This window comes from Peromyscus californicus, unplaced genomic scaffold, assembly GCF_007827085.1.
Source record: "Peromyscus californicus insignis strain IS unplaced genomic scaffold, ASM782708v3 Scaffold_15__1_contigs__length_86483966, whole genome shotgun sequence".
Classification (NCBI taxonomy): domain Eukaryota; kingdom Metazoa; phylum Chordata; class Mammalia; order Rodentia; family Cricetidae; genus Peromyscus; species Peromyscus californicus.
This window is the reverse complement of record NW_026294447.1, coordinates 33,211,749-33,238,988: the sequence shown is the minus strand read 5'-3', so window position 1 is coordinate 33,238,988 and position 27,240 is coordinate 33,211,749. Positions and strand designations below refer to the sequence as shown.

Genomic DNA, 27,240 nt, shown 5'->3' with positions numbered 1-27,240 from the left:
AGATAGAGCAGAGCATTCCAGTGAGCAGATAGAGCAGAGCATTCCAGTGAGCAGATACAGCAGAGCATTCCAGTGAGTAGATACAGCAGAGCATTCCAGTGAGTAGATACAGCAGAGTATTCCAGTGAGTAGATAGAGCAGAGCATTCCAGTGAGTAGATACAGCAGAGTATTCCAGTGAGTAGATAGAGCAGAGCATTCCAGTGAGTAGATACAGCAGAGTATTCCAGTGAGTAGATAGAGCAGAGCATTCCAGTGAGTAGACAGAGCAGAGCATTCCAGTGAGTAGATACAGCAGAGCATTCCAGTGAGTAGACAGAGCAGAGCATTCCAGTGATTAGATACAGCAGAGTATTCCAGTGAGTAGATAGAGCAGAGCATTCCAGTGAGTAGATACAGCAGAGTATTCCAGTGAGTAGATACAGCAGAGCATTCCAGTGAGTAGATACAGCAGAGCATTCCAGTGAGTAGATACAGCAGAGCATTCCAGTGAGTAGATACAGCAGAGCATTCCAGTGAGTAGATACAGCAGAGCATTCCCGAAGCTATGTTTTAAAACTTAAATGCTTTTCCACTGACGTCGTGGTATATGCCCATAATCCTAGCACTGGAGAGGCAGATACACACAGGGGGAACTCAAATTTAAGGCTACCCTGGGCTACGCAGTGAAACACTGTTCCCAAAACAAAACCAAGAAAATCAAACACATTTCTAGAACTTACTTTGTTCCTTCAAAGATGCCCTTCCCTTGAATAACATAAAAACAAGATTAGAGGAAATCATTTCACCTTACATCTGCTCCTGCTTTGTACAGTCTATAAGTCAATGAGTTCAAAGTCACACCAGGACTTAAAAAGACACTACGATCACAGGACCTCATCAGCTATGCAGCCCAGGCTGGCCCTAACTCACGACTCTCCCACCTCAGTCTCCCGAATACTGGGACTGTTAAGTCCACATCACCACACCATCTTAAGTCATTTTGTTTTATTTTGTTTTTTTACTTTGAGAGAGGGTCTCACTGTATAACCCTGGCTGACCTGTAAGTCAGTATGTAGACCAGGCCATCCTCAAACTCAGATCCATCTGCCTCCTTCCAGAGGGCTAGGGTGAAAGGCACGCACCTCCACACCTGGCTCCAGCTTAAGTTATTTAATACCTAATATTGATCCATGTTTCTAGTCTTTCTGTAACTGTAACAGTAGGCCATAAAAATTTCCAGCTCTCCCCACAAACGCATATAATTTCCTTCCTTTCCTTTGCTTCATTATTTTTAACACCCCAATTCTTTATTTTCAACATCTAAATTATACATATTCCTCAGGAGCCAAACTGAAAGTCAGCAATACCCACGAATACTTTCCAAGCTAATCTAATTCAACATCTTTTCACTGCCTTCTAAACTTTTGTTTGTTTTGTTTGGTTTTGGTTTTGGTTTTTTTTGAGACAGGGTTTCTCTGTGTAGCTTTGGATCCTGTCCTGGAACTCGCTCTGTAGACCAGGCTGGCCTTGAACTCAGAGAACCACCTGCCTCTGGGATTAAAGGTGCGTGCCACCACTGCCCGGCTTGTTTGTGTTTTACAATCAAGTAATTGTGGCAAATTTTATACTTCTTTGTACATTTGACAGTAAAGAGCATAAAGCATTCCTGTGGCATACAGAGTCAAGTTTCCCAATAATGAGCATCTGCTTAAGAAAGAATACACACATAATTTTCCAAATATATATATATATATATACACACACACACACATACACACATTGATATATATATTGAGAAAAGTTAGTTTTTGAATAGTACAGATTTATTTCTGGAATGTTTTCCAGAAACTCATAGATTTCAGAGATGAACTCTTACCTGCAGTGTGTTGAGGAGACAAATGCAGAAAGACCTGATCACTGCTTTTGGCCTCTTCTCCTAAATCGTCAAATCTTGGACTCAACGTCACTTTGAAACTCCGTACACTGGCTTTCTCCTCGGTGGATTCTGGTGTCTTAAGCACGCCTGCTCCTGTCTTAGAACCCAGGCTCCAGATGTTTGCTTTAGAAATCGGCGTGCTCATAACTCTCTCCTTCACTGGCAAGCATGGGGGGAAGTGGGGAGATGCAGGTTCTTTATGCTCTGTAGAGTGTGAACACTGCTTGGTTTCTGTCGGGATTGGTGATATGGCTCCACCTGGCGGACCTACAGCATCACTGGCATCCTTTATCTCCTTGTTATCAGAATGCCTTCCGGGGAGACCAGCTGCTGCCTGTGTGCTACTCCTACCTGACACATGGCCTGTGACTTCATCATCAGAACTTGAACTACGAAATCCCAAGTCGAAGGTAACAGAAAATAAATCCCCAGAGCAATCAAAAGTATGTCCCTCGGTCTTCAGTTCCTCATGTTCGTCTTTCAAACCGTCCTGAGATTTCCAGCTCTTGGTGTCACAGATGATTTGATCTTCCGGCTCAGAATCATCTAACAAAAGCTCATGAGAAATTAAGAAGTTAGAGGCTGGAGGCAGTTCACATGTAAGAGTTTTTTCTGGCACACACAGGGGCCAACTATTACTGTGGAAGGGAGCAAGGCCCACACCATTTAACTCTTCGATACTATCATCAAATAATAGTAAGCTCTCACCCTCATTGGTGAATACTGGGGGTTCATTATCATCATCATCGCGGCTATTTTTGTCAACCAAACTCTTTGCGAGGTTTACTTGTATTTGAGCATAATTGTTAGATACTAAGTTTTTATTTTTAATATTATTTTGGGCTTTATTATCAGAGGCGCAGAAAGAGGGCTGATCAGAAATCTTATTGTCAGTTGTGCCAAAGAGACAACAGTTTTCAGAAGGATGATTAATACGCTTCACTGAATTCGTTTCTAAATCTTGTTGAGCATTCACAGCCGAGTGTGACATCACAGCGGCAGGTTCATGGCTGTGTCCATGCTCTGAGGAGGGTAAGTAGGACGTATCGTCAAGTTCAAGGCCCCGAGTGACTTCATGCTCCAGGTCTGAGAGTCCACTGAGAGACGGGGGAGAATGGGATAACAATCTCTCCACATTAGCTAGCGCCTCTCCTGTCACCAGGCGACAGCTAGAAAACGGCTCCGCTGCTCTCTCTGTGTACAGCTCTTCTTCCAATGGAAGGAGCAAATGGGACGAAGTAGATTTCTCATCACTGAAACTGCTATAACCAGAGTCTAAGGAGTACCTGGCGGACGAGCCAGATTTATCTGTGGCCTGACACTCCGTTAGTAATGCTGCCGGGTGGCCCTCATCGTCAACAGCCCCCATGGCGGTGATTCCATCCGCCCCCGCCACCCTTTCGCCATTCGGTGGGTCTACCGGGACCACGGCTTCTGCAGGAGAACGTCTGCCGGTGTCTGGAGAAGCTGCACCCTCGTCGTCGCATGTTTCACTAGCCGCGTCTTTTCCCATTGCCCTAGAAGCTTTGTCCCTTAGAGAAGCCATCTCAGCACTCCCGGGAGGAGTCTGTCCAACAGTCCCAGCACGCTCTTCCGCAGACTCTCTCACCGAGAAGGAAGCCCGTTCATCTACACTCTGTCTAAATGAAGATTTCTCGTGAGTCATACTGGTGACACTGGCTAGATTATTACATGCGTTCCTATATGTTGAGCTGACATCTTTCATTTGTAGAAAAGGCTTAACTGTCAGTTCATAGCTGCATTCATCCTATAAAATAAGAAACAGAAAAAAGTCACAGAAAACCAAAGTAAGCCCATTCTGAGACATGAGTTTCACTCTATAACATTTTTCTAAAAAACAATTATCGTTCAGATGCTTTTGTTTTAAATCCCCCAAATTCTAACAAATCAAGAAAAAAAAAAAACTAAATCACATCACTATAAAATCACTGGTTAATATTTTAATCTCAGTACTCAAGACACAGAACCACCATGGAGGCTAGTCCTACAAAGAACAACTTCAATTAACATGTAAAGCTATAAATACTCAACATTTAATTAAAAAATTAATTTCCTAAAAATACATACATATAGCAAATTTAAATTCTCAATAGTGAATAAACTGAGAGCTGCCTCGTTTGTTTACTTTGCTCTTTGAGACTGGGTCTTGCCTCCGAGGTGCTGCGTTTATAGGTATGCACCCCCATCTGGCAAAAACACTTTTTTTTTCCTCAAGACCCCTAAAACAATGGTAGGCTATGGCTTTGGGTATATATAGTTCTATTTTTAAGCAAAATTCTCAGCTAAGACCTTTTTTCAAGTTTCCAACCAAGAACTTCTGAGGTGAATCTCTAAGTCTTCCTTCTGGGTCATCAGCTAGAGCTGTAGTCTCTATCCCCCCTCTTCCTCTGCTAATCATAAGTGAAACCCCTCACCTCTCCACACTCTGGAATACTAAATGACTGCCGCGGTCAGCAATGTCTGTCTCCTGCTAGCAGATCTGCTCACTGAGACATAACATTGTCTTTGCTTTCCCTACAGTTGTGGCCTAGAAGCCAGCACGAGACATAGAAATGATTCAGTAAATGTGTTAATTTGATGGTACACGATTTGCTGAGATTCACCACTAAATTCTTAATTTGAAAGTATTCATGATCACTCTCCCCACAATAAAGCCAGCTACAATTATTAAGCACTGATTTTGTGCCAATTACTGTTTAAATGTCTTATGTCATTTTAATATAACAACAGTCCTATGAAGCGGGCAGTCATTATAGACTTCATACTCATAAGTAATTCACTATTTCACTCCTGTCAGAAAGTGAAAACGAAATTATTCAAGGGTGGGCTGTGGCTCAGTGGCAAAGTGTTTATTTTGCATGCATGAGGCCCTAAGTTCAATTCCCAGTACTAACTCACAAAACAACAAACACTGTTCAAGGAATTAACTATACCAAGGTCTGGGTCATGGTGGTGCACGCCTTTAGTCCCAGCATGAGAAGCAGAGGCAAGTGGATCTCTGTGAGTTCAAGACCAACTTGGCAAACAGAGAGAGTTCCAGGCCAGCCAGAGCTACACAGTGAGACCATGTCTCAAAAAAACTAAAAAACAAAAACAACAACACAAAAGAAATTAATGATTCCCTAGTCCACTACCAGGATACAAGACAGACACCAAACAACCAACATGATAAAGAGTATTTTAAGAAATCCCAAGTCCCAATGCAACAAGAATCTATTTTTTAAAGATCTTATTCTTTCATTCATTCATGTATTAGTTTTTTAAGACAGGGTTTCTCTATGTAGCCCTGGCTGTCCTTTGTAGACCAGACTGGCCTCAAACCCAGAGATCCACCTACCTCTGCCTCCTGAGTGCTAGGATTAAAGGCATGCACCATCACGCCCAGCATTCTTTTATTTTTTTTAATTGTAAAAATTCCTTTATTGTGTGTATGGGTGTGAGTGCAATGCCACAAGTTTGTAAGGGTATCCCAACCCCCCACAGGCTGCAGGAGCTGCAGGCAGCTTTGACTACCATTGAGAGTGCTGGGAACCAGATTCAGGATCTCAACTCTTTTTTTTGTTTTTTTTTTTGAGACAGGGTTTCTCTATGTAGCTTTGCGCCTTTCCTGAAACTCGCTTTGTAGACCAGGCTGGCCTCGAACTCACAGAGAAGATCTCAACTCTTAACCACGGAGCCTTCTTTAGCTTCTGTGACAACAATCTTAAAGTGGCTTTACACAGTTTATGTGAGTCACTACGCATATTAGAATAATATTGTGACATGGTATTTAGAGATGTTCTTCTTGTACTTAATGAGATCTACTTCTTTTAAGGCAGAAAATTAGTTCTTTATTGCGATGAAAGATGCTATACAGAAAATATTCTATCTATAATTAAATATAATAAATATTATTGTTTCTTATAACAATGACTTCACATTCATAATGAAGGTTAAGGACGGGGACTGTAGCTCAGTTGGAAGAGCACTTACCTAGCACACAAGAAGCCCAGGAACCCTGTAATCCCAGCCCTAGGGAGGCAGGGGCAGGAGCTTTAGAAGTTTTAGGTCATCCTTGGCTACATAGGGAAGTCAAAGCAGCTGGAGTACATGAGACCCTGTCTGTCTGTCTGTCTGTCTCTCTCTCTCACACACACACACACAAAACAGACAAAAAACAAGCAGGAAGAGGAGGAAGAAGAAGAAATGAAGAAATGTTTATCTGCACATTAGCAAGAGAAAGCCGTCGCCACACAGCCAGGAGTATTACAGGCTGTACCTAGGGGCTGCACAGGCCTGTAACCCCAGCACTCAGAAGACTGAAGCAGCCAGTCTGGAGCTGAAGCTATATAACAAGACTTTGTCTCCAAAAACTGACAGAGAGGGGGGAGAGAGAGAGAGAGAGAGAGAGAGAGAGAGAGAGAGAGAGAGAGAGAGAGGAACAGAGGAGGCAGGAAGGGGAGAGCAAAAAAGAGGGGGAGAAGGAGAGAACGCTTTAAGAAAACTCTACCTCTTCACGTCTCATTTCTTCTATCATTTCCATAATGCTTATAAAATGGTGGCAACGATCTGAATGGTCAACCTGATGTGTAGGAAGTGGATGATCTTGCCACAGACTCCATTCAGAGAGTGAGAGTTGACGAATTCCAGTAGTTGGCTCTTTCGTCTTAATTACGATTAAAAAAAAAATAATAACAAAAAATGAGATTTCACAAGACAATTTTAAAAGCATGCTTAGTTGCAAATAACAAGCTTTACATAAATCATTTAAATTCACATATGCACTTTCAACTAAAATTCTCAAGGGAAAAAAGGAAGATAATTTTATAAAATATAAGTTGCTCTTTTAAATACATTTAAAATGAACTGTCCTTTTAAGTTATGATTTACCACATTCCAGTTTCTATAAAACATGCTAAGAGCAAATATTTGAGAAAATATGTTTGGTTTTGAAGTCACTACTTTGCTATATATAGATCCCATAATATGAGGTGGCGTCCATACTGTCCCTGCTAAGCTGATCGAGACTCTGCATGCCTCCCGCTATTCGCCATTCTCCATGCTAGTGGTTAAAACATGTTGTAGCCAGATTAGGAAATCATCCCTGAGCATCTTCCAGCTCATGCAACCTGGGTCAGTCCTCTCCATTGTAACTAAGCTCACCACGTCTGTTCAGGGAAGCAATAGCATCCAACTGAAAGTCTTGACTAAAATTTCAAATAAGTAGACAAACAAATAAAGCCAGGTTGCCCTAAGGCACACGGGACAGTATGATCTACGCTAGTAAAATATGGAGGATCCTAAGACACAAGAGGGAAAGAGTCACGCACTGTACTGTACTGCAGGATGATGGTAACCAAGTCACAGGCAATCAAAGTACAACCTACATAAAAAGCAGTCACGTGAAAGCAAACGAAACAGTAGTTCTTAACGGTCTGAAGTCGTGACCTGACATTCCAATGACACAAACCCACTGCGTAAGCCCCGCACACAGCTGACTCACCGCTCGGTCCTCCTGTAAAGACAGGAAGCGAGACTGAGGGAACGCCACTCCTTTCACCGGGTCACTGTCTCCTAACCTGTAGAGTCTGGTCCATAGGTTCAGTTCCTCTTCTGACAGGAGCCCATCTTTATTTGAATGACTAGCTTTCACCCCTGGAAGTCGAAACAATGGTTGAAAAAGAGGTTTACGGGAATCCGCAAGACAAACCCAAAATACGCAGTGCCACCTGAACTCTACCTAAAAGTTAACTTCTGCTTCTGCCAAGCCAAGATTCCATTTCTGAAAACTAGAAGGGGTCACATAAAACCACCGTGCACAGCTTCTCCATTCTACCGTTGCCAAAGCTGCTCTTCGCCTGTCGTCTTCATCTAGGAGCTAACCTAACAATGGCGTCACAGTGGAACAGAGTTAGGTCTAAAAGAGCCCGACCCTGGCTTCCTTTGGACACTCGTATGTGAACTCTGTTGTGAAACAGAGTGAGAGTGACTTACATATGAAAACCAGCGCCAGCACAGAGGTGGTAAAACGCTTCGCTGAAGCTTCGGGAAGGGAGAAGAGCACTGAGGACCGAAAGGGTTTTAGGCTTAAGTCTGAAGTAGGGGTCAGATGGGGGAGACAAAGGCAAGGGGGACACAGAGTGTGAAGCAGAACTCCGGCCCAACTCGGGCAGGAAAAAATTCACAGGTCACTAAACCAGGGACTCAGAGACTTTGGTCTGCACTTCCTCAATACTGTGGAGGAAATTATAAAAAAAAAAAAAAGTGAGTTTTCTGAAAATGTTTGCCCATCTGTAAAACTAAGACCTTGAGCTAAATGATCTTAGGGGCTCTATGACTTATTGTAATTTTTAAAGATATTTTTTCTTTCTTTTAATGTTACGTGTATAGCTGTTTTTGCCTACATTTATGTCGTGCACCACATGTGTGTGCAGTTCCTGAGGAGGCCAGAAGGGGGCATCAGATCCCCTGGGACAGGGAATTACAGACCGTTGTGAGTCACCATGTAGGTGATTAGATTAGAAACCAGGTCCCCTGGTAGAGAGAGCAGCCAGTGCTCTTTACCACTGGGCCATCTCACCATGCGCTCTCTCCATGTTTTTACATAGGAAGGAATTCCAATGTTTCAGTTACTTAAAAGAACTCCAGGCCTCTACACCTTGATGAATTATATTCTACTGCACGTGTATGATGATTTATGAGAAACTGTAGAACACAGTCACATAATTTGAATCACAGACACTAGAAAAATCAGAATGGAGTGGGGAGCAGGAAAGTGGACACCAGCAAATATTATATCAATTTTGTTTTGCTTTGATTTTTGAGACAGTCTCAAAAGTGACCTAGAACTCGCCATGTAGTCGAGGCGGGCATCTAAATGTAGTACATTAGTACAAATGGCTGTGAATTACCAGATGGCTGATGAAAGGCTGTGTCGCCATTGGTGGCAATGGTGGTGTCCTCCTATAGGAAGGCAAGTGACCACTAATCCTGGGACTGTGCATGGAAGGGCTGTACCTGCCTGGGTGGACACACAGGGAGAACTCCCTTCTGCTTTGTGTGCCGTAGACTGTGTAATTACACACGTCAGTCTAACTTAATGCTTGCTTATTCTGCAGCTGGTTTCTTTGTAAACTCTGTGGAGAGAACCTCTCTGGCTTGGTAAGGTCATTTGAGTTTCCCTACAAGGTTTGTGACGCTACTCCACCAGTGTCTTCCCCTGGTCACAGCAACAATTCCTTATCTTTTCTAAGAGAATATGCAAAACATCTTAAAACATGCACTGAGATTTTCAAAGAAGAAATACCTTATCAAGATGAGAATATGCCTTTAATCCCAGCACTCGGGAGGCAGAGGCAAGCGGATCTCTGAGATCAATGCCAGCATGGTCTACAGAGCAAGTTCCAGGACAGCCAAAGCTACACAGAGAAACCCTGTCTCGAAACAAGGGAATGCTCCGTTCCTTTCAGGTAGAGTCAATATCTTCCAGGAATTCTCCAAAATGACAAAGCAGTAGGGAAGCACGGTGGCGCTGATGCATGCTAAGCCTTCTAGAAGACAGTTATTTCTTTGGCCACACATATGTGGACCTACAGGAATGATACTGCAGATAGTAAGGGATCAGGGACTGTTCACAAAGGAATGCCTCGTAACTGTTGCCATGACAAAACTGGGAGCGTCTACAATACACTCAGCATGCTGCTGGCACGGCTGTAAACAAGCATGTAGGGGCAAGATTCCTGCCAAGAGTTTCCGTGCAGCGAGCGCGGTAAGCGCGGAAACTCAAGACGGCTTCCCGGAAGGACAGGATGCAGGAAAAGGACCAGGACAGAAGCAAAGCCAGGGAGGGCACCTGGGTTCAACTGAGGCACCAGCCTGGTCATCCAGAGAAGCCCTTTGTGAGGAGTAACGGAAAGGAGCCTGAGCTGCTGGAGCCCGTGCCCCATGAACTCCTGACTTAGAAAGCTCTAGAGTGTAAACCAAAACAGGGCACACCGAGAACAGAGGAGGAGGAGGAGGAATGTGTCAAGTGTAAAGTTTTACTTACCACTCCTCGAGGAAACCGACTTCCGATGCACATTCCGGGACTTCTCTGGTTCATAGACACCCGGTGTGAGGGACATCTTGTGTAATTCGGGATTGATTTTATCAGGGACCATTCGTGGACTTCCTTGGTAAAGATGAAGCAATTGTCTGTTACCTGAAATAGCTTTATAAATATTTTTTTTGATGGACTGGCTCTGATTATATGTCTGAAAAACAAATACAAAATATAAATTTTCATTGTTTTTATAATAATCATTTAGCTATAATAAGAAATTAATATGTTTGTGATTACTTTAAACATAAAATTAAACTTTGATTCACTTAAGTAAATAGAGAATAGAATTCCTCTGGTCTTGAGTGTGAAAACAGATCAAAAAACTATTAGATACTTGAGAAAAATCATTTTAAAATCCATTATTACATAAGCTTAGCAGCTGTTTGCAAAAAGGAAATATACACACATGTATGTGAGGATTTCATGTAGGTATTTATTTTTATTGGCTTACTGCTTTTGATATGGCTGACATTTGGACCTAAGTATACGGCTCTTCTTGGTGCAAGGGAGAGGATTTATGGGACAGGCAGTGACACCTTTATTCCAGCTTGGTCATCTGTCTGCATTTCCACTTTCTTTACTGTCTCCAACAGCAGAAGCTCCACTCTGCTCACAGGCGTGGACCGGAGTAGATCATAAGCTAATCTAGCACACTTGAAATACCGCACAGCACAAAAAAAGGGCTCATTACATATGAGCCACTGCTCTACTTCACAGAGAAAACACCCATCTAAAGAATGATGGTAAGTGGCTTGGCTAGGTAATAAAATCAGAATGTGGCTCCATTTTGACTTGACATACGAACGTTACATTTATTAGGATCATTTTATGGGTATCACACACATTATAATGACATGAGCAGCCCTACTGAATGGAATTCATTTCTCAGGTTGAAGGGTAAATAAAACATTTTAAATCAATTTCTAAAAACTAGCACAGATGATGAGAGAAGCCGTAATGTGAAACTGTATTTGCTCGCTAAATTCGTCCTGATATGTTATAAAATTAGCAGATATTTTACTGTAATAAAGTGTAATATCATATTTAGAAAGTTTTGCTACGTGTTGTTAGCTCATTATGTACAGTGCAAAAACTACTGTTTTATATAGTTCCGAGAAAACCATCTAAGTACCTGGATGTCTAGGAAGAAGAAGGAGAGGCTGCATGAACAGCTCAGTTGTTAGTGTTGGCCTGGCGTACAGGAAGTAGGTACTGTATCAACTGTGGCAGCCCTGGTGCACACACGGAATCACGGTGCTCAAGAGGTGTAAGCAGGAAGATCACAAGTTCTAGGTCAACCTTGGCTATAGGGAATTAAAAATGAACCTGGGGCAGTGGTGGTGCACACCTTTAGTCCCAGCACTTGGGAGGCAGAGGCAGGTGGAGCTCTGTGAGTTCGAGACCAGCCTGGTCTACAAATAGAGTTCCAGGACAGCCAGAGCTGCTATATAGAGAAACCCTGTCTCAAAAAAAATAAAATAAAGTAAAAAAATAAAAAATATATAAAAAAAGTGTAGGGAAACAGTAAAAAGAAGAAATACATATTAGTTGCTGAAATGAAGGTGTCTATGACTTATGCTGAAGAACCAAAATGCATTTCTTCGAATGAGTAAAACTTAGGAAAGTGAATTTTGTTCAAAATTTATAATCATACAAAAACATTAAGAATCAAATAAAAATGGGGGAAAACAAGCCACATTTACCTAGAGTGCTTGGACTTTTAATGCTAAAAGACGGGCAGTTGTCTTTGGATTGTTTCTCAAAAGTCAACGTCAATCAAGCTTGCACAACCCACTCACCCGCTCTTCCCGGCCCTCTGCGAGGATGACAACAATCCTGCCTTGCCGTCGGCGGCCAGTTCTGCCCATGCGCTGTATGAGGCGAACTGGGCTCTTCTGGGCATCAAAGCATATTATAAGATCGACTTCCCCTATATCCAAACCTTCTTCGCCGACACAGGTGGAAACCAGCGTGTTATAGCCGCCATCCCGGAACTGCCTCACCACCTCAAACACAAACAGCACAGAATTGTCACACACCACACAACTGCAGACTTTGCACTCTCTGACTCATCGTGAAAAGGTAAAATCAGATTTTAAAGCATTAAGGATGCCGAGAAGCGGGGAGGGTGTCATAAAATGACAAAGTCAGTCAAAACAGTACTGATAAAATGGAAAGAACAGTGCTACTTCCTTTGTATAATAATTACTATTGTCAATTATAATTACCAAGTCAAATCTGTAAATAGCTTTATGTTTCTCCATCTACGAGCAAGCCCAGGTTTTACTTTTAGCATCATTGAAAGCCGAGGGCAGATAAAAAGCCTGAAGCCATTACTCCTATTATATCCTATATCTTAGAACTAAATGTATGGTTAGGTGTATCTAAACTAAGAATGTTTAGCCCTGTATGGTGGCGCTCACCTTTAATCCCCGTACTCAGGAGGCTGATGGTCTATGAATTGCAGGCCAGCTAGGGCTACAAAGCAAGACCCTGTCTCTAAATAAATAAGCAAATCAGAAAGAATGGGCTCAGGCCTGAAAGACGGCTCAGCACGTAAGGACACTTGCCAGCAAGCCTCGTAGCCTGAGTGTGATCTCTGGGATGGCAGATGGAGAGAACTGACATCCTCAACTTGTCTTCCGACTTCTACACACATGCTGTGACATACATGCACCACACCCCTATACACACACACACACACACACACACACACACAAAATAACTAAATGTAACAAAGAGTTTAAAGTAAAGGCTGGAGAAACCCTTCAGCGATTCAAAGCACCTGCTGCTCTTGCAGAAAACCAGGTTCGGTTCCCAGCACCGACGTCATGCTGGCTCACAGCCACCTATAACTCCAAAGACCCGACACCCACTTTGGGCCTCTATTTTGATCATATACACAAACTCCTCACCAGCCCCCCTATACTTAAAAATAAAAATCTTTGTAAAAATTAAAATGCTTCATTACTCCTTGAATTCTCCCACCCCAAGGGTCACATGGGCCATACGCCAGAGCTGTAAGAACAAACTCATTCAACATTCGCCGAGGTAACGGATACATGTGAGATCCTAGCACTTGGGAGGTAGAGACAGGAGCATCAGCAGTTCCAGGCCAGCCTCAGCTGTATGAACTCCTGTCTCAAACACCAAAAATAATTAAATGATTGAATAAATAAATGTTTCAAAACTACATAAAACACATTATCTGATCTTTCAAAACATGCTTATCTTTACTTCCATATTAATTTGTAAAATTATCTTTTTTGTTGTTGCTAGGTTTTTTTTTTTTTTGGTTTTTGTTTTGTTTGGTTTTGAGATAATCGGGCTATGTAGCTCTGGCTGACCTGGAGTAAACCAGGCTAGCCCTGAACTCAGAGAATGCCTGTCTTTGCCTCCTGAATGTTGGGATTAAAGACATGCACCACCATGAACTGCTTATAGAATTACCTTTAAGTAACCAATTAGAAGATGGGTTATAACACAGCTAACCCATTCTATTTTTATTTCATTACCTACAAAAGTAGTAATTAGTTACCTCTAGTTGTTCCTTCTGGGTAAAACCTTTTGTGTTCTTCCCCGAAGCATGGCCAACAAATGTCATCACTCTAATCACTGGCTGATGCTGTAAAAGCATTTCTGCAATTTCTTCCACACTATCTCGGAACGAGGAGAAGACCATAACTCTGGTCTCATGGCTTTTCTTTTCAGTGGTGTTTTTAGCTGTGGAACAGGAAATACTGTATGTTTTTAAAAGGTATTTAAGGCTAAGAAAACACTTCAGTAGTAGATTGCCTAGAATGTACACAGCCTTGTGTTCAATGCCCAGGATTACATCCCCCCAAAAAAGCAAAAACAGCATTTGGAGAGGAACTCCTAGCAAGCACAAGCCTGAAACGACATACTCAGGAGTAACCGTTTCAAAAAGTATTTAAGACTTTTTGAACTCCCTGTTTCTCACTGGCTATCATAAAATAATGGTCAAGAAATCAACTCATTCCTGGATCAATACCTGACTAGTCCATCAATTCGAGCACATCCCTGTCACCTCCCTTTGCAGACTCTGCAGACAGAAGCATTGTAGAGCTCCACCGGACTGTATCCACCTCCCCACCTTCACTACCGGCCCCGTCTAATCAGGCCAGGGAAGCTCCAAACCTGCTGGTCCTTCAGCTTCAACCATGACTGCACGCCACAGCCTGTGTTCACTCTGACACCGCCTCGGTGTCGCAGTGCTCGGGAGGGGTGGGTGGAGCTGGAGAGGGCAACGCTTTCTGACTGACGGCCACTTGCTCTCCTGGTGTCTCCCCGTGACCCAGAACCACTGCGGTTACTAAACGACTTAAGCTGCTTGATTCTCTGTTTCCCCTGCATTGCCCCCAAACTGAACTTTCCATGTAAAACCTTAGTTTTCAAATCTCATCATTTCTTCTGCTCCTAACCATCCAAACTTTCTCAGAAATTCTAAATATCTTTAACCAGAGTAATTAGAATTCACTTTCTCCCTTGAATTTTAGGGTTTTTTTCAGTAACTACTTGGCCTTGAAACTAACTGTTACTCACCATTCCATGACCTGAAGTGTTCAATTATAACTTCTTCCAGTTTCTTTAACTTCGGATGACTATAGAAAAATTTTTTCTCTTTATTTCCTAAAAAGGGGAGAAAAAAAAAACAAACTTTTTTTTTCTATATTTTCCCATATCTATTATGGTCTTGAACTCATAGAGATCTGCCTGCCTTTGTCTCTGGCGTATTGGGATTAAAGGTGCATGCTCAGCCCACAGTAATTACCTTACTGTGGAGTGACATCTTTTTGAAAATACAAATTAGGGCTGGAGAGGTGGCTCAGGAGGTAAGAGCAAACTGCTCTTGCAGACCTGAGTTTGGTTCCCAACATGCACAGCAGGTGACTCATAACTACCTGTAACTGCAGCTCCAGAGGATCCTACACCTCTGCGTTCCAGACCAGCTTGAGGCCATATAGCAAGAGCCTGTCTGTGATACAATCACACACACACACACACACACACACACACACACACACACACACACACACTTAAAAGTAATAAAATCGAAAACAAAGAAAAAAAAAAGCACATTAAAACTTAAAATTTTTGATCCAGGCTTTTAATCCCAGCGCTAGGGAGGCAGAGGCAGGTGGATCTCTGTGAGTTCAAGGCCAGTCTGGTCTACAGAGCAGGTTCTAGGACAGCCAGGGCTACAGAGAAACCCTGTCTCAAAAAAACAAAACAAAAATTGAAATTTTCATTCACGTGTGGTGGTACACTGTTGTAATCTCAGCACTTGCAAGGTAGAAGAAGGAGAATTAGGTCTTCAAGGCCAGCCTCAGTTACAGAAAGTGCTCAAGGCTAGCCTCAGCTACGTGAGACCCTGTCTCAAAAGAGGCTCAAAACACACACAAAAAAAAACTTACTTTTTACCTGTCAAATGCAAGTACCCTCTCGATAGTGTATAAGTGTAAACAAAAACTTTAATTTTTGTGAAAATATCATCCTGAGAGAGAGTTCAAATGGACTCAGAAAAGTAAAAGGGAAAAATATTTTTAGTTAAACCATATTTCAATGTTAAGTAGTTCTGAGGATTTTCACAAGCAGTAACTACCACTGATATTTTTTATTTAACGTTTATTAGCCTTATACAAATTTGTACTCATCAATCTTAATACCCTAACTTACTGAACAACATACATTTAACAGGCCTGTTTCTATACAAGTAGAAGAAAGTAGACGGATGTGTACGTAGACAGAGAGACATTTCAACATTAATCCTAATCAAGAAAAACCATAAATAGCATTTATTTTTTCTGAAGGGCTCTTGTTACGACGCCTAGACTGGCCTAAAATCTTGGGCTGACATGCCCCTACCTTGGCCTCCCAAGCAGCTATCACTGTCCTCAGTTAAAATAAACACACACTTCCCAGTGAAGTATCACACCTTTCTGCAGGGCCGAAGCGCCGCTGGCTGAAGGATCTCGCACTTGAGCAAACACACCATCCAGGTGACTGTAGAGCTTCATGAAGTCCTCATTCCGGCCGAGCTCAGTCTTTACCCGTGCCATTCCTTCAAAAGTAAGACAGGGTTTCACATAAACAGGGGAGGAGCTGTCGACATTTACTGCTTATTACAAAGAAATGAAGTTTTAACTATGAAGGCAAAATTATCGACCATTTGTTCTCGTTCAACATTTCTGTTTGTTGTTTGTTTGAGACAGGGTTTCTCTGTGTAGCCCTGGCTGGCCTCAAACTCAAGAGATCCACCTGCCTCTGCTTCCTAAATTCTGGAATTAAAGGTGTGCGCCACCACTGCCTGGGCTAGTCCCACATTTATGATACACGATTTTCTAGCAAGCTATCAAAAACAATGAAACATGAACTTCATTATATTAGTCCATTGCTTTTAAACACAAAGTATTTAAAGTTAGCTCAAGTTACATAGTAATGACTTCTAAGAACACTCTGGTATACCCATAAGTCAGAACACTGCTCAACGTTCATCAGAGAAGCTTCCCCTTGCAGCAGATGGGAACTAACACAGACCCACACCTGTGCAATACGAGGAAAAGGAAGGACCTTGGAATAGTCAGTCCTAAATGAGATATCCTCATCAAACTCCTTCACTGAGTGATCGGGCAGCTATTCAGAAGAAGAGGCAGAGAAAGAGTGTAAGAGCCAGAGAGGATGGAGGCTACCAAGGAAACAAGGCCTTCGGACACAACAGGACTGACCGACACACAGGAACTCATACAGTGCTAAGAGGGGTAAGTGGTCACAAGCTCCCATCCCTGGCCTAGCGGCTATATCCAACTGACAACAGCTTGCAAAGGAAAAATTAATTTTCTCCAACTCGTCTCACTGGTTATACAAACTATGCTTGCAAGGCCCCATGCCCACCGATAGATGACCATCACAAAAAAAAAAACCTCAAAGGTACTTTTGGAGATTTTTGTCTCAAACTGTATTGCCTGGGTATTTTTTGCCTTATTGATCTTTTGCTTGCTTATAGCTTCTGATTTTATGTGTTTATGGGTTTTGTTTTTGTGCGTATATGTGTTTCTCATGCTTCTTCTTTTTTTTTTTTTAATTTAATTTTTGGGTTTTTTTCTGTTTGTTTTCTAAAGAGAGAGAAAGAATGAGGGAGTTGGACCAATGGGGAGGATCTGGGAAAAGATGAAGGAGAGCAAACAGTGAACAGAATATATTGCATGAAAGAAATTTATTTTCAACGGAAAAAAAAAAGTTAACTAAGTTTAAGCTGATTCAAACTGCTCAATGCCTTGAACCAGAATAACACATTTCATTGTTTCTTTAAAACAATGTCATACAACTTACCTTTAGTTCCATCCATGATTCCAGAAAGGAAGAAATATAACGATCGCATTCCCATTTGCTGCAATAACTCAAATCCATGATATAAACTAATACAGATGGCAAACTCACCCTCAATTATGCCTTGTTGAATTCCCTGGAAGAAACACATGTCAAATTTAACCAGAGAAGAAAATGAAGACACACCCTCCATGACAATTGCTACTGTAACACAATATAGTTCAAATGACCAGAATAACCAACCCTTTCCACTGGTTATGAGTTAATGGTTCTACTGAGTGTTATGTTACAGGGTGGGGCTACGGAAGCATCATGTAGTTTCCATATAAAGCCTGTCTCCTAAGAAAAAGAAACCCAACAGGAAACCAGTCTTTATCATTTTTCTTCATAGGTAAATTATTTGCAATATATAGGTTCACGTGTTCTTTCAAAGCCATCAATAATTATCTATCATAGGTCAAGCACTGAGGCAAATATATGTAAAAGGTATGACTGAAACAAAACAACTGAATAGACTTAGCCTCATGAAGGACAAATATTTTGTTTTGTTAATCTTTCTCTCTCTCTCTCCCCCTCCCTCCCTCCCTCCCTCCCTCCCTCCCTCCCTCCCTCCCTCCCTCCCTCTCTCTCTCTCTCTCTCTCTCTCTCTCTCTCTCTCGTGTGTGTGTGTGTGTGTGTGTGTGTGTGTGTGTGTGTGTGTGTGTGTGTGTGTGTGTTTTGAGTGTATCACAGGCTCTTGGCCCAGTCTGGCTTCAAACTCAAGGCAATCCTCCTGCCTCTGTCTATCAAGTGCTGGGATTGTAATATGTGCCACCCAGAAGGGACAGATATTCAATCAACGTAGACGCCAGTGCCAGTGCGGAACTCCACGTAAACATCTCCTAAGGGTAACACTGGGTATTAGGCAGTGCTCTACGTCTATTCCTGTGCAAACTCCCTTCATCTTAGACAGGTACTGCTCTGCTCACTTCCCAGAGATGAAGAGGGACACCTGTAGGAGCTGTAAAAGCTCACCGAGACTTACCGTCCTGTATGTGATAAAGACATTTTTTCCTCCTTCCTGTCTCCCACCCTTCTTTCCTTTCTCCCTTCCACTCATCGACTTGTTTCAGCAGGGCTCCCCACCTGTAGCCTAGGCTGTCTTAGAACTCTGAGCAACCCAGCAATCTTCCTGCCTCCACCTCCCCAATGATGAAATTATGGCCATCAGTTACCACATCCAACTTAAATCCACCTTTCCCCGAGAGTTTCTTGCCATAACACTGCAAAGCAGTCCCATGTAGTCACATTTACAGTAATGGCCTCCAATCCCTGTCTCGGCCACATTAGTTTCTGTCCTCTTTCAGCTGCCTCTGGCCTTCTGGATGCGGATTTATTCTCATTTCAAAGGACTCAGAACCTGTTTGTATGGTGAACATCTCTTCTGACTTCAGACATAGTCTGATAGAAATTTTCTTATCCATCCACTATTTTTCTAGTAAAATTAAACAAGAAGCATGTGGGCCAGCATGATGGCCCAGCAGGTAAAGGCACTTGCCATCAAGACTAATGCCCTGAGTTCAATCCCTAAACCTTCACGGTGGAAGAGAATTTACTCTCACAAGTTGTCCGCTGACCGCCCCACGTCATGGCATAGACATGCCCACATACGTATGCAGGCCGACATACACACACAAATCAATCAATCGATCAATCAATAGATAAATATACAAGCAAATAATTAAATGTAATTTTCTCTTTCTTTCTTTCTTTCTTTTTAAAGAAGCTTTCTAGAGGGGGCTGAGCCATCTCTCCAGCCCCTAAGCGCTCAGTAAAGATTTAATCAGTCACCAAAATTTATTTAAAATACATACCACAATATTTGGGGATGGGTTCTTCCTAAATTGATCTCTTGCCAGAATTATCTGGTATTTTGTTAGATTGGGGATGTCTCTTTTCATCAAAACATTTCTCTGAATCAAAGAACTTGCAAATGTTTCCAAAATCTGCAAATTTAAAAGAAATTTACTGCAAGCTTACTTTCAAATACAATGACTTTGCCATATATTAAAAGTTTGTTATTTAATAAAATATACCATGAAATTAATTTTTAAACTAACACAAGATATCAAAATTATAAAGCATTGGCATTTATATCTAGACACCATCCACCTAAGAGTTAGCAGAAGTACATATTCAATTTTATTCAACTATAATTTAACAGCATATTTACTTCTTTTCATTTCCTCTTCAGCACTGGGGGTTGAACTCAGTCTTGCACAAGGCAGGCAGGCAAGTGCTCTACCACTGAACAACATCCCCAACCCATTTCTTTCTTTTCCTTCTTCTCTTCTCTCTCCCTCTTAAACAAGAGTCTCACTGCACAGCCCTGGCTGGCACCAAATATACAGACTAAGTTGGCCTTGAACTCACAGAGATCCGCTTGCCTTTGCCTAAGTGCTGGGAGTAAAGCTATGTGTGACCACGCCTGGCCTACTAGCTTATTTCTAAATCAGGGCAAGCCCAAAGGTGAGGAAAGGGAAATTTCACCCCATCTCTCAGCGGGCTAAGTGGGGAAAAAAAATGGAAACCATTTTTAATCCATGGGATGTCGGTTTGAAAACACACAGTTCTCTCCTGTGAGACTAAAGGACAGACAGAACTGCCTCAAAAGTCAAACTCTGGCAGTCTCTCAAAAGCTGCAACACTGGTACATGGTGACTGGGCCAGAGAATTCCTTGTTGTGAGAGGGCTAATGTGTCCACTGCAGGATGTCAGTCATGTTCTGGTCTCTATACACTAGGAGCAGTATTCTACACCTTTTCTCCTCCGTGCCCCAGCTCCCAGTTAAACAACAAAGTGTCAAGATATTGCCAGACAGCATCTGCTGAGGAAAAATCACTTCCGTTTGAGAATCGTATTGTAAGAATATTATAAAGAAACTGCCAGCACCCAGAGGCAGAAACAGGCAGCTCTCTTTGAGTTCGAAACCAGCCTGGTCTACATAGCAAGTTCTAGGATAGCCAGGGCTACATAAAGAGACCTCGTCTCAAAAACAAAAAGAACTTCTGGCTGAATGATGGGTAAGTTCACTTTGTGAAAACTCAGTTTGTGGGCAATGCTGCTTACATACATCTATGCATGTGTGCATTTCATACCGAAGTTCAAAGGTTCACTCAAAAAATATACAATCAAGCTAGGCATAGTGGTACTCGCCTTTAGTCCCAGCACCGTTAGTCCTAACAGAGGCAGGCAGATCTCTGAGTTCAAGGCCAGCCTGGTCTACAGAGTAAGTTCCAGGACAGCCAAGGCTACACAGAGAAACCCTGTCTCAAAAAACCAATAGATATGTATTCAGCTCACAAGGTCTCATCCTAGACAAAGGACTACAGGCAACAACGGAATGCTGAGAGCAATAGGAATAATCTTCCCGGGGAAGGGCACACCAACTGGTTATCTAATACCAAATAGTCAGCTTTGAAAACATACACCCATAAGAAACACGATACAGATTGAGCAGGATGTATTTATACATTTAGGAGTACATACATACATCCTCTCAGTCTCTCTGTCTCTGTCTCTCTCTCTTTCTCTCTGTCTCTCTCTCTCTCTCTCCCACCCCCCAAAGGGAGAAGATATTTGGCTGTCCTTCGGGAAAGCTGGGGGGAAATGTAGTTTACAATCTGGTGATCCTTTGCTGTCTAATAAGCCTGTATCTCCCAGAATTCGTGTTTATTTTCCGCAGGCCCTTTCCCCCTAAAACCTTGAACATTACTTCTAGTCCATAAAAGTCATCCTTGGGAGAGATGTCATTTGTACTTTACAACAGCCTAAGGGACTTGTATGTTATCTTAGGGCCAGGCCAAATCCTGACTCCCACAGGGATTATGTTTACCTCAGTCATTCTCCTAGACCAGTGGTTCTCAACCTTCCTTATGCTGTGACCCTTTAATACAGCTCCTCATGTTGGTGACCTTGCAACCATAAAATTATTTCGTTGCTACCTTGTTACTGTAATTTTGCTACTGTTATGTATCAGAATGTAAATATCTTACATGCAAACCCCAAAGGGGTCCCAACCCATAGGTTGAAAATCGATGCCAGACTTGCTTCTAAGTCAACAAGAACCCCTCTCAGAGATAGAGCCATATGAACTTTGTAAAGAACTTCAAAGCAAACATGCCTTAAGAATGTTGTACTCATGGGACTGCATTGTTAACTGAAAACCTTTTTCCAGAATTGTACTGTGCTTAAATATAGCAAAAAAAAAAAAAAAAAAAAGGGGGGGGGGGGTGGGGGTGGGGGGGTTGATGTCAGATCCTAGAAGTTCTGACCTATAACCAGTTACCTAAAATCAGGCTTAGGGCTATTCATCTGTTTTACAAATAGCCCATTTTGTAAATAGAAAATGGTTTAGTGCACATAAAAATAGGGTTGACTGACCCCAAGTTTCAATTTCAGAGATGTTCTTCAACTTCACAACTATACGAAATGAAATACCGCATATACACTCTACTATATTCTAACTGAAATAATTCCGTCCCCGGTTCATTTACCAGAACCCCACACTGATAAAAATGGCTTACCTGGATGTATGCCTTTTGGATGGCTCCAAGTTCCTCCCCAAGGGGGACAACAAGCTTCTCAACTTGTCTTTCATGAGAATAAGGCAAAATATCCGGAGAATCTTCAGACCGAAGCTCTATCTTCCCAATCAGTAGGTTGGTAACGACCTGTTGCACAGCCTACGAGAATCGCAGAAGTACGGGTCTAAGTTAGACAGCATGCTGAACTATGAATCTGAAGCGAGCCTGAGCTCACGAGACCCTGCATCCAAAACATAATGACACGATGATAGAAGAACACATACATGATGTAATACCTTTCTGAGGTAAACTTCACTCAAAGCTTACAGTGGGACTAAGAACTAATGCATCAAAAGACACTACGCGCTGACACTCTGGTCAATAGTTTAAAAAGGGAGCAAACAAGCCCAGTCCTGTAGGATGCAACTGCCTGCTTGGCAGAGTCTAAGGCTAAGGCCTGCCTGGGCTTTGCACTTTCAACCAGGACTTGCGCTACAGAGTGACACTCTAGCTCATAAACATGAGACAAGATGAAAGGAATTCTGACTTAGTTTAACTCAAAAAGTACTCTGGGGCAAGAACCGCAGTTCAGGGTCTGGAGAGATGGCTCAGTGGTTAAGAGTACTGTCAGCTCTTCCAAAGGATCCAGGTTCAGTTCCCAGCACCAGCAGCATGGCAGCTCACAACTATCTACTAACTACAGTTCCAGCAGGTCCAACACCATCTTCTGGCCTCCGTGGGCACCAGGTATGCACAAGATACATAGGTATAAATGATGGAGGCAAAACATTCATACATATAAAGTAATAAAGTAAATTTGCAAAACAAGAATTACATCTCCGAAAAACCAAATCAAACAAACAAGAATTACACCTGCATCACCCTTGTATACCCAAGACCTAGCATAGTGCCGACACACCCAGTCTACTTACTGTGTGAGGTCCATGGATCTAAGCACTACATTTACAACCACCTCCTAAAATGAAGGCTTTCACTTATTGTTCTTTATTTATTTGAGTCAGGGTCTTCCTTCCTTCCTTCCTTCCTTCCTTCCTTCCTTCCTTCCTTCCTTCCTTCCCTTCTTTCTTTCTCCCCTCACCCCATCCCGCCTCTCTCTCTTTCTTTCTTTTTTGAGACACTCTCAGATTGGCCCAGATCTCACCATATAACCCAGGGTGGCCTCAAATTAGAGGGACTATTCCTGCGACAGCCCTGATAGTGCTGGGATCACAACTGTGAACTACCATACAACCAACAAATATCTGAGTAAATTCCACAGGCCAGGCATTCAACTAGTGATAAACTAAAATAGGCCTTACCACTGCATGCATGTATTTTACAGTTTAGTAGGGAGAGAAAGTTTTTTTTTTTTTGGTTTTTCGAGACAGGGTTTCTCTGTGTAGCTTTGCGCCTTTCCTGGAACTCGCTTTGGAGACCAGGCTGGCCTCGAACTCACAGAGATCCGCCTGCCTCTGCCTCCCGAGTGCTGGGATTAAAGGCGTGTGCCACCACCACCCGGCTAGAGAAAGGTTTTTCTTAAAGGGCAGATTGTGATGAATTTGAAGCTGGAGAGATGGTACTGTGGGTAAAGCGCTCCATACAAAAGCATGAGGACCTCCATTTGGACCCCAGCACCATATAGAAGAGGAAAGAGCTGGGTGTGACTATATGTGCATTATTACAACCCAGTACGGTGGTGCAGAGGTAGGGCGACCAGACAGGGCTGGAGAGCCACTAGCCTAGCTGGTTTAGTGGCAGGCCCTGTTTCAAAGGAATAGGAAGAGAATAGTAGAGCCAGATGACTGCCATCCTCCTCTGGGCCGTGTTTTAGCATGAGCAGGAATACACACATATGCACATGTGTGCGCTCACACGCAAACACACACACACACACACACACGTAATAAAAAGAAAAATAACATAAAGAAAGCTGACTTTTGATAATTTAATTAAAATAGATCTTTTTTAAGGAGATATTTAAGCAGTGATTTAATACCTGACAGAAAAATTAATCACGTTTCAAAAAGAATAAAGAGGAAAAGAAGAGATGAGAGAAATTTCTACCTATCATAAAGTATGAAGTATGGAATTCTTAAAGAATAATCAAGAAGATTATGTAGAGACAAAAAAAAGAGCCTTGCAGCTTGGGAGAGGTAAAACAATGTTAGAAAGCACCAGCAGATAAAGACCACAGCACTAAAAGCCAGGATGTCATGCAGTAGAACTCAGTCAGAATCTGATTTGGGGACTAGGGTACTGCTCAAGCGGGGCAAACTGTATGCACAGCATAAAGCCCGGGTTCAATTACCCGCACCAAGTGGGACAAAGTGCATTTTTACTGTTGCCCAGAGATCCTTGGAGAAATGGTCGATTCCATGATCAGAATAGAAAAAACATTAAAGGAACATAAATATTTTATGAAGCAAAAAAAAAAAAAAATTTTCTTTAAAAGCAACAGATGGTGTGGTGTGGTGATACATGACTAACAGACACAGGAGCCATTTAAAAATGTTCCCAATGGGCAAAGCTGGGACAGCTGACAATAATGCCTCATTTAGTAATAATCCACAGAAACACTATGATAAATACACCTTAGTGCACACAGACATAAAGAAATGAATAAGCAAATAGGATTTTGAAAGAACGTGGGTCTTTATTGCAGAAGTCACACAGCAAATGCAAACTCAGACTAGGGATACATTGCAGTGGGAGACTGCTTGCCCTAGCAGCATGCATGGTGACGTGGGTTCATCCCTAGCACAGCATAAAAATGGGCCTGGTGATGCATGTCTATAGTCGCAGCACTCAGGAAGTAGAGGCAGGAGGATCAAGAGTTCAAGGCCATCCTGGACTATATAAGGCTCCATTTCAAAAAATTTTTAAAAAGTAAAAGAAATTTGGGAACGGAAATAAAAAATGATGAACACGTAAATGCTAAAGTGGTAACTGCTGCAGCTAGAACTGTAATTAGGTGCTGAAATAGGATGTCTGCATACTTTCAGCGACTCTTCTCCACAAGATGAGACAAGTAGTAAGTTTACAATGCAGAGGACTAGAACCTATCACTTTAACCAACTCAAGGTCAGCAGCACCAGAAGACCAATCCACAGCATGCGTTCCCTGCTAGCCTATGCTGAGAAAGGTTCCACGTCATTTCTAGAACACTCTTGCAAAAGTCAAATAATATTACTTTATCATAAAAAGCACCAGACAGACTCAAACTGAGTGATAGTTTACAAAAAAAAATAGCGGGTGCCTACTCTTCAGAAGCGTAGAGGTCATGGGAAACAAGGCTAAGTAATTATCACAGGCTGGAAGGGAGTAGAGATGCTGTGCCTAACTGCAGTGTGGGATCCTAGCACAACCAGAGCATGTAGGGAGGGGTGGAGGCCCACTGGAAAAACTAAGATCTGCAGAGGACTTACTAGTTTGTCTTTTTGGGGGGTGGGGGTGGGGGGAGGGCTTTTTGAGACAGTGTTTCTCTTTGTAACAGCCCTGGCTGTCCTGGAACTGTCATGTAGCCCAGGCTGGCCTCGAACTCACAGAGATCCACCTGCCTCTGCCTCCAGAGTGCTGGGATTAAAGGCGTGCGCCACCACTGCCCGGCCTAGTTTGTCAATTTTAATATTATGGTTTAAATTTATAGTTATAATCAATGCTAACATCAGAGGAAGCAAGGTGAAAGTCATTTCAATTTCTACACATTATCTCAATGCCAAGAAAATTGGAAAATGAAACTTAAAAAAAAAAACTCTAGCCAGGCAAAGTCTACAATACTCAGCAGGATAAAACAAGGATAGGGTCTGCTTGGGCTACTTACTTAGCAAGACCATGCCTCAACAAATACTAAAAAGAGGTTAGGAACACAGCTGGGCACTAACAAAGCATGCTTATGGTTCTGGGTTCGAGGTCCAGGCCACCTGTCACAGCTGGGGCTCAAGCCTGCAGTTGTAACTGAGTTGGAGGCTGAGGCAGAATGATCCCTTGAGCAAGAAGTCGAAGGCCAGGCTGGAGAGATGGCTCAGTGGTTAAGAGCACTGGCTGTTCTTCCAGAGGTCCGGAGTCCAATTCCCAGCAACCACATGGTGGCTCACAACCATCTGTAATGAGATCTGGTGCCCTCTTCTGGCCTGCACGCATCCATGCAGGCAGAACACTATATACATAAATAAATAAATCTTAAAACAAAACAAAACAAAAAAAACCAAAGAAGTTGAAGGCTTTCCTGGCAACATGACCAGAACCTATCTCACCAAGGATGAAATAAAAGAAGGGGAAGGGGCAGATGGTATTAATACAAAGAAACTTCTTCAGTCCTTATGTCAAACCAGGTAAACACTAAAATGGGGGCCAGACTGATCTGGCCCCACTTAAAAATCTGCATTTTCTTACATGTAATAATAATAGAAACTCATGGTACTTACCTTGATATCACTACCTGGCGTGGCACTAAGAGCCAAGATTCGAAAGTGATTTGTGTATTTGACCAGTTCCCTTACAACCTTTAAAAAAAAAAAAAGTATTTTAATATCATCTACTCAGTGGGAAAATAACAACGGTTCGGTTAAACCCTTAAACAACGGTTCAGGCATTACGTCTGGTCTATTATGGTTATTCCTCCACTGATACACATATTCTGGTGCATGGAACTAACACTAATCATTTCACCCCATAAACACGATTTAGGTTTAATAATACACTGAATCTTGACTAGTGCTCAAAACATATTATTTAACATATATGTTTAAAGATGCTAGATGTCACATATAAAGGCATAACATTATACCCAAGGCAGACTTCCGTAGAAATATTCTGATTAAGAACTAATAAAGCTGGACATGGCGGGGCACAGCGATAATCACAGCACTCAGGAGGCTGAGATAGGAGACTTGCCAAAGATCAAGATTAGTCTGGGCTACACAGTGAGTTCTAGGCCAGCCTGGGTTATAGGTTGAGGTCCAGAAAATGGAGGGATAAAAGGACTGATAAAAGGCCTGAGGATGTAACTTAGAGGAAAAGTGCTCGCCGAGCATGCACAAGGAAGGCCTAGGTTCACCCCCCATCATGACAGAAACAAAAGCTTTTACGAAAGATAAAATATCCTCGCCGGGCGGTGGTGGCGCACGCCTTTAATCCCAGCACTCGGGAGGCAGAGCCAGGCGGATCTCTGTGAGTTTGAGGCCAGCCTGGGCTACCAAGTGAGTTCCAGGAAAGGCGCAAAGCTACACAGAGAAACCCTGTCTCAAAAAACCAAAAAAAAAGAAAAAAAAAGATAAAATATCCTCAATAACCAATTTTGTCTCAGTGGTT

General features: G+C 42.4%; 1 protein-coding gene across 2 annotated transcripts in view; it reads right to left on the bottom strand.

The window, feature by feature from the left end:
- Fancm (FA complementation group M) overlaps window positions 1–27,240 on the bottom strand; it is a 55,742-nt gene that overhangs the window by 23,412 nt on the left and 5,090 nt on the right. For both annotated transcript variants that reach the window (XM_052738608.1, XM_052738609.1), the window contains exons 3-14: window positions 26,355–26,432; window positions 21,931–22,089; window positions 19,219–19,350; window positions 17,369–17,501; window positions 15,975–16,100; window positions 14,582–14,668; window positions 13,557–13,741; window positions 11,818–12,024; window positions 9,965–10,169; window positions 7,421–7,572; window positions 6,428–6,583; window positions 1,858–3,685 (exon numbers count right to left, since the gene is read on the bottom strand). In XM_052738608.1, coding sequence (XP_052594568.1) covers window positions 1,858–3,685; window positions 6,428–6,583; window positions 7,421–7,572; window positions 9,965–10,169; window positions 11,818–12,024; window positions 13,557–13,741; window positions 14,582–14,668; window positions 15,975–16,100; window positions 17,369–17,501; window positions 19,219–19,350; window positions 21,931–22,089; window positions 26,355–26,432 — 3,448 coding nt within the window. The remainder of the gene's footprint in view (window positions 1–1,857; window positions 3,686–6,427; window positions 6,584–7,420; window positions 7,573–9,964; window positions 10,170–11,817; window positions 12,025–13,556; window positions 13,742–14,581; window positions 14,669–15,974; window positions 16,101–17,368; window positions 17,502–19,218; window positions 19,351–21,930; window positions 22,090–26,354; window positions 26,433–27,240) is intronic.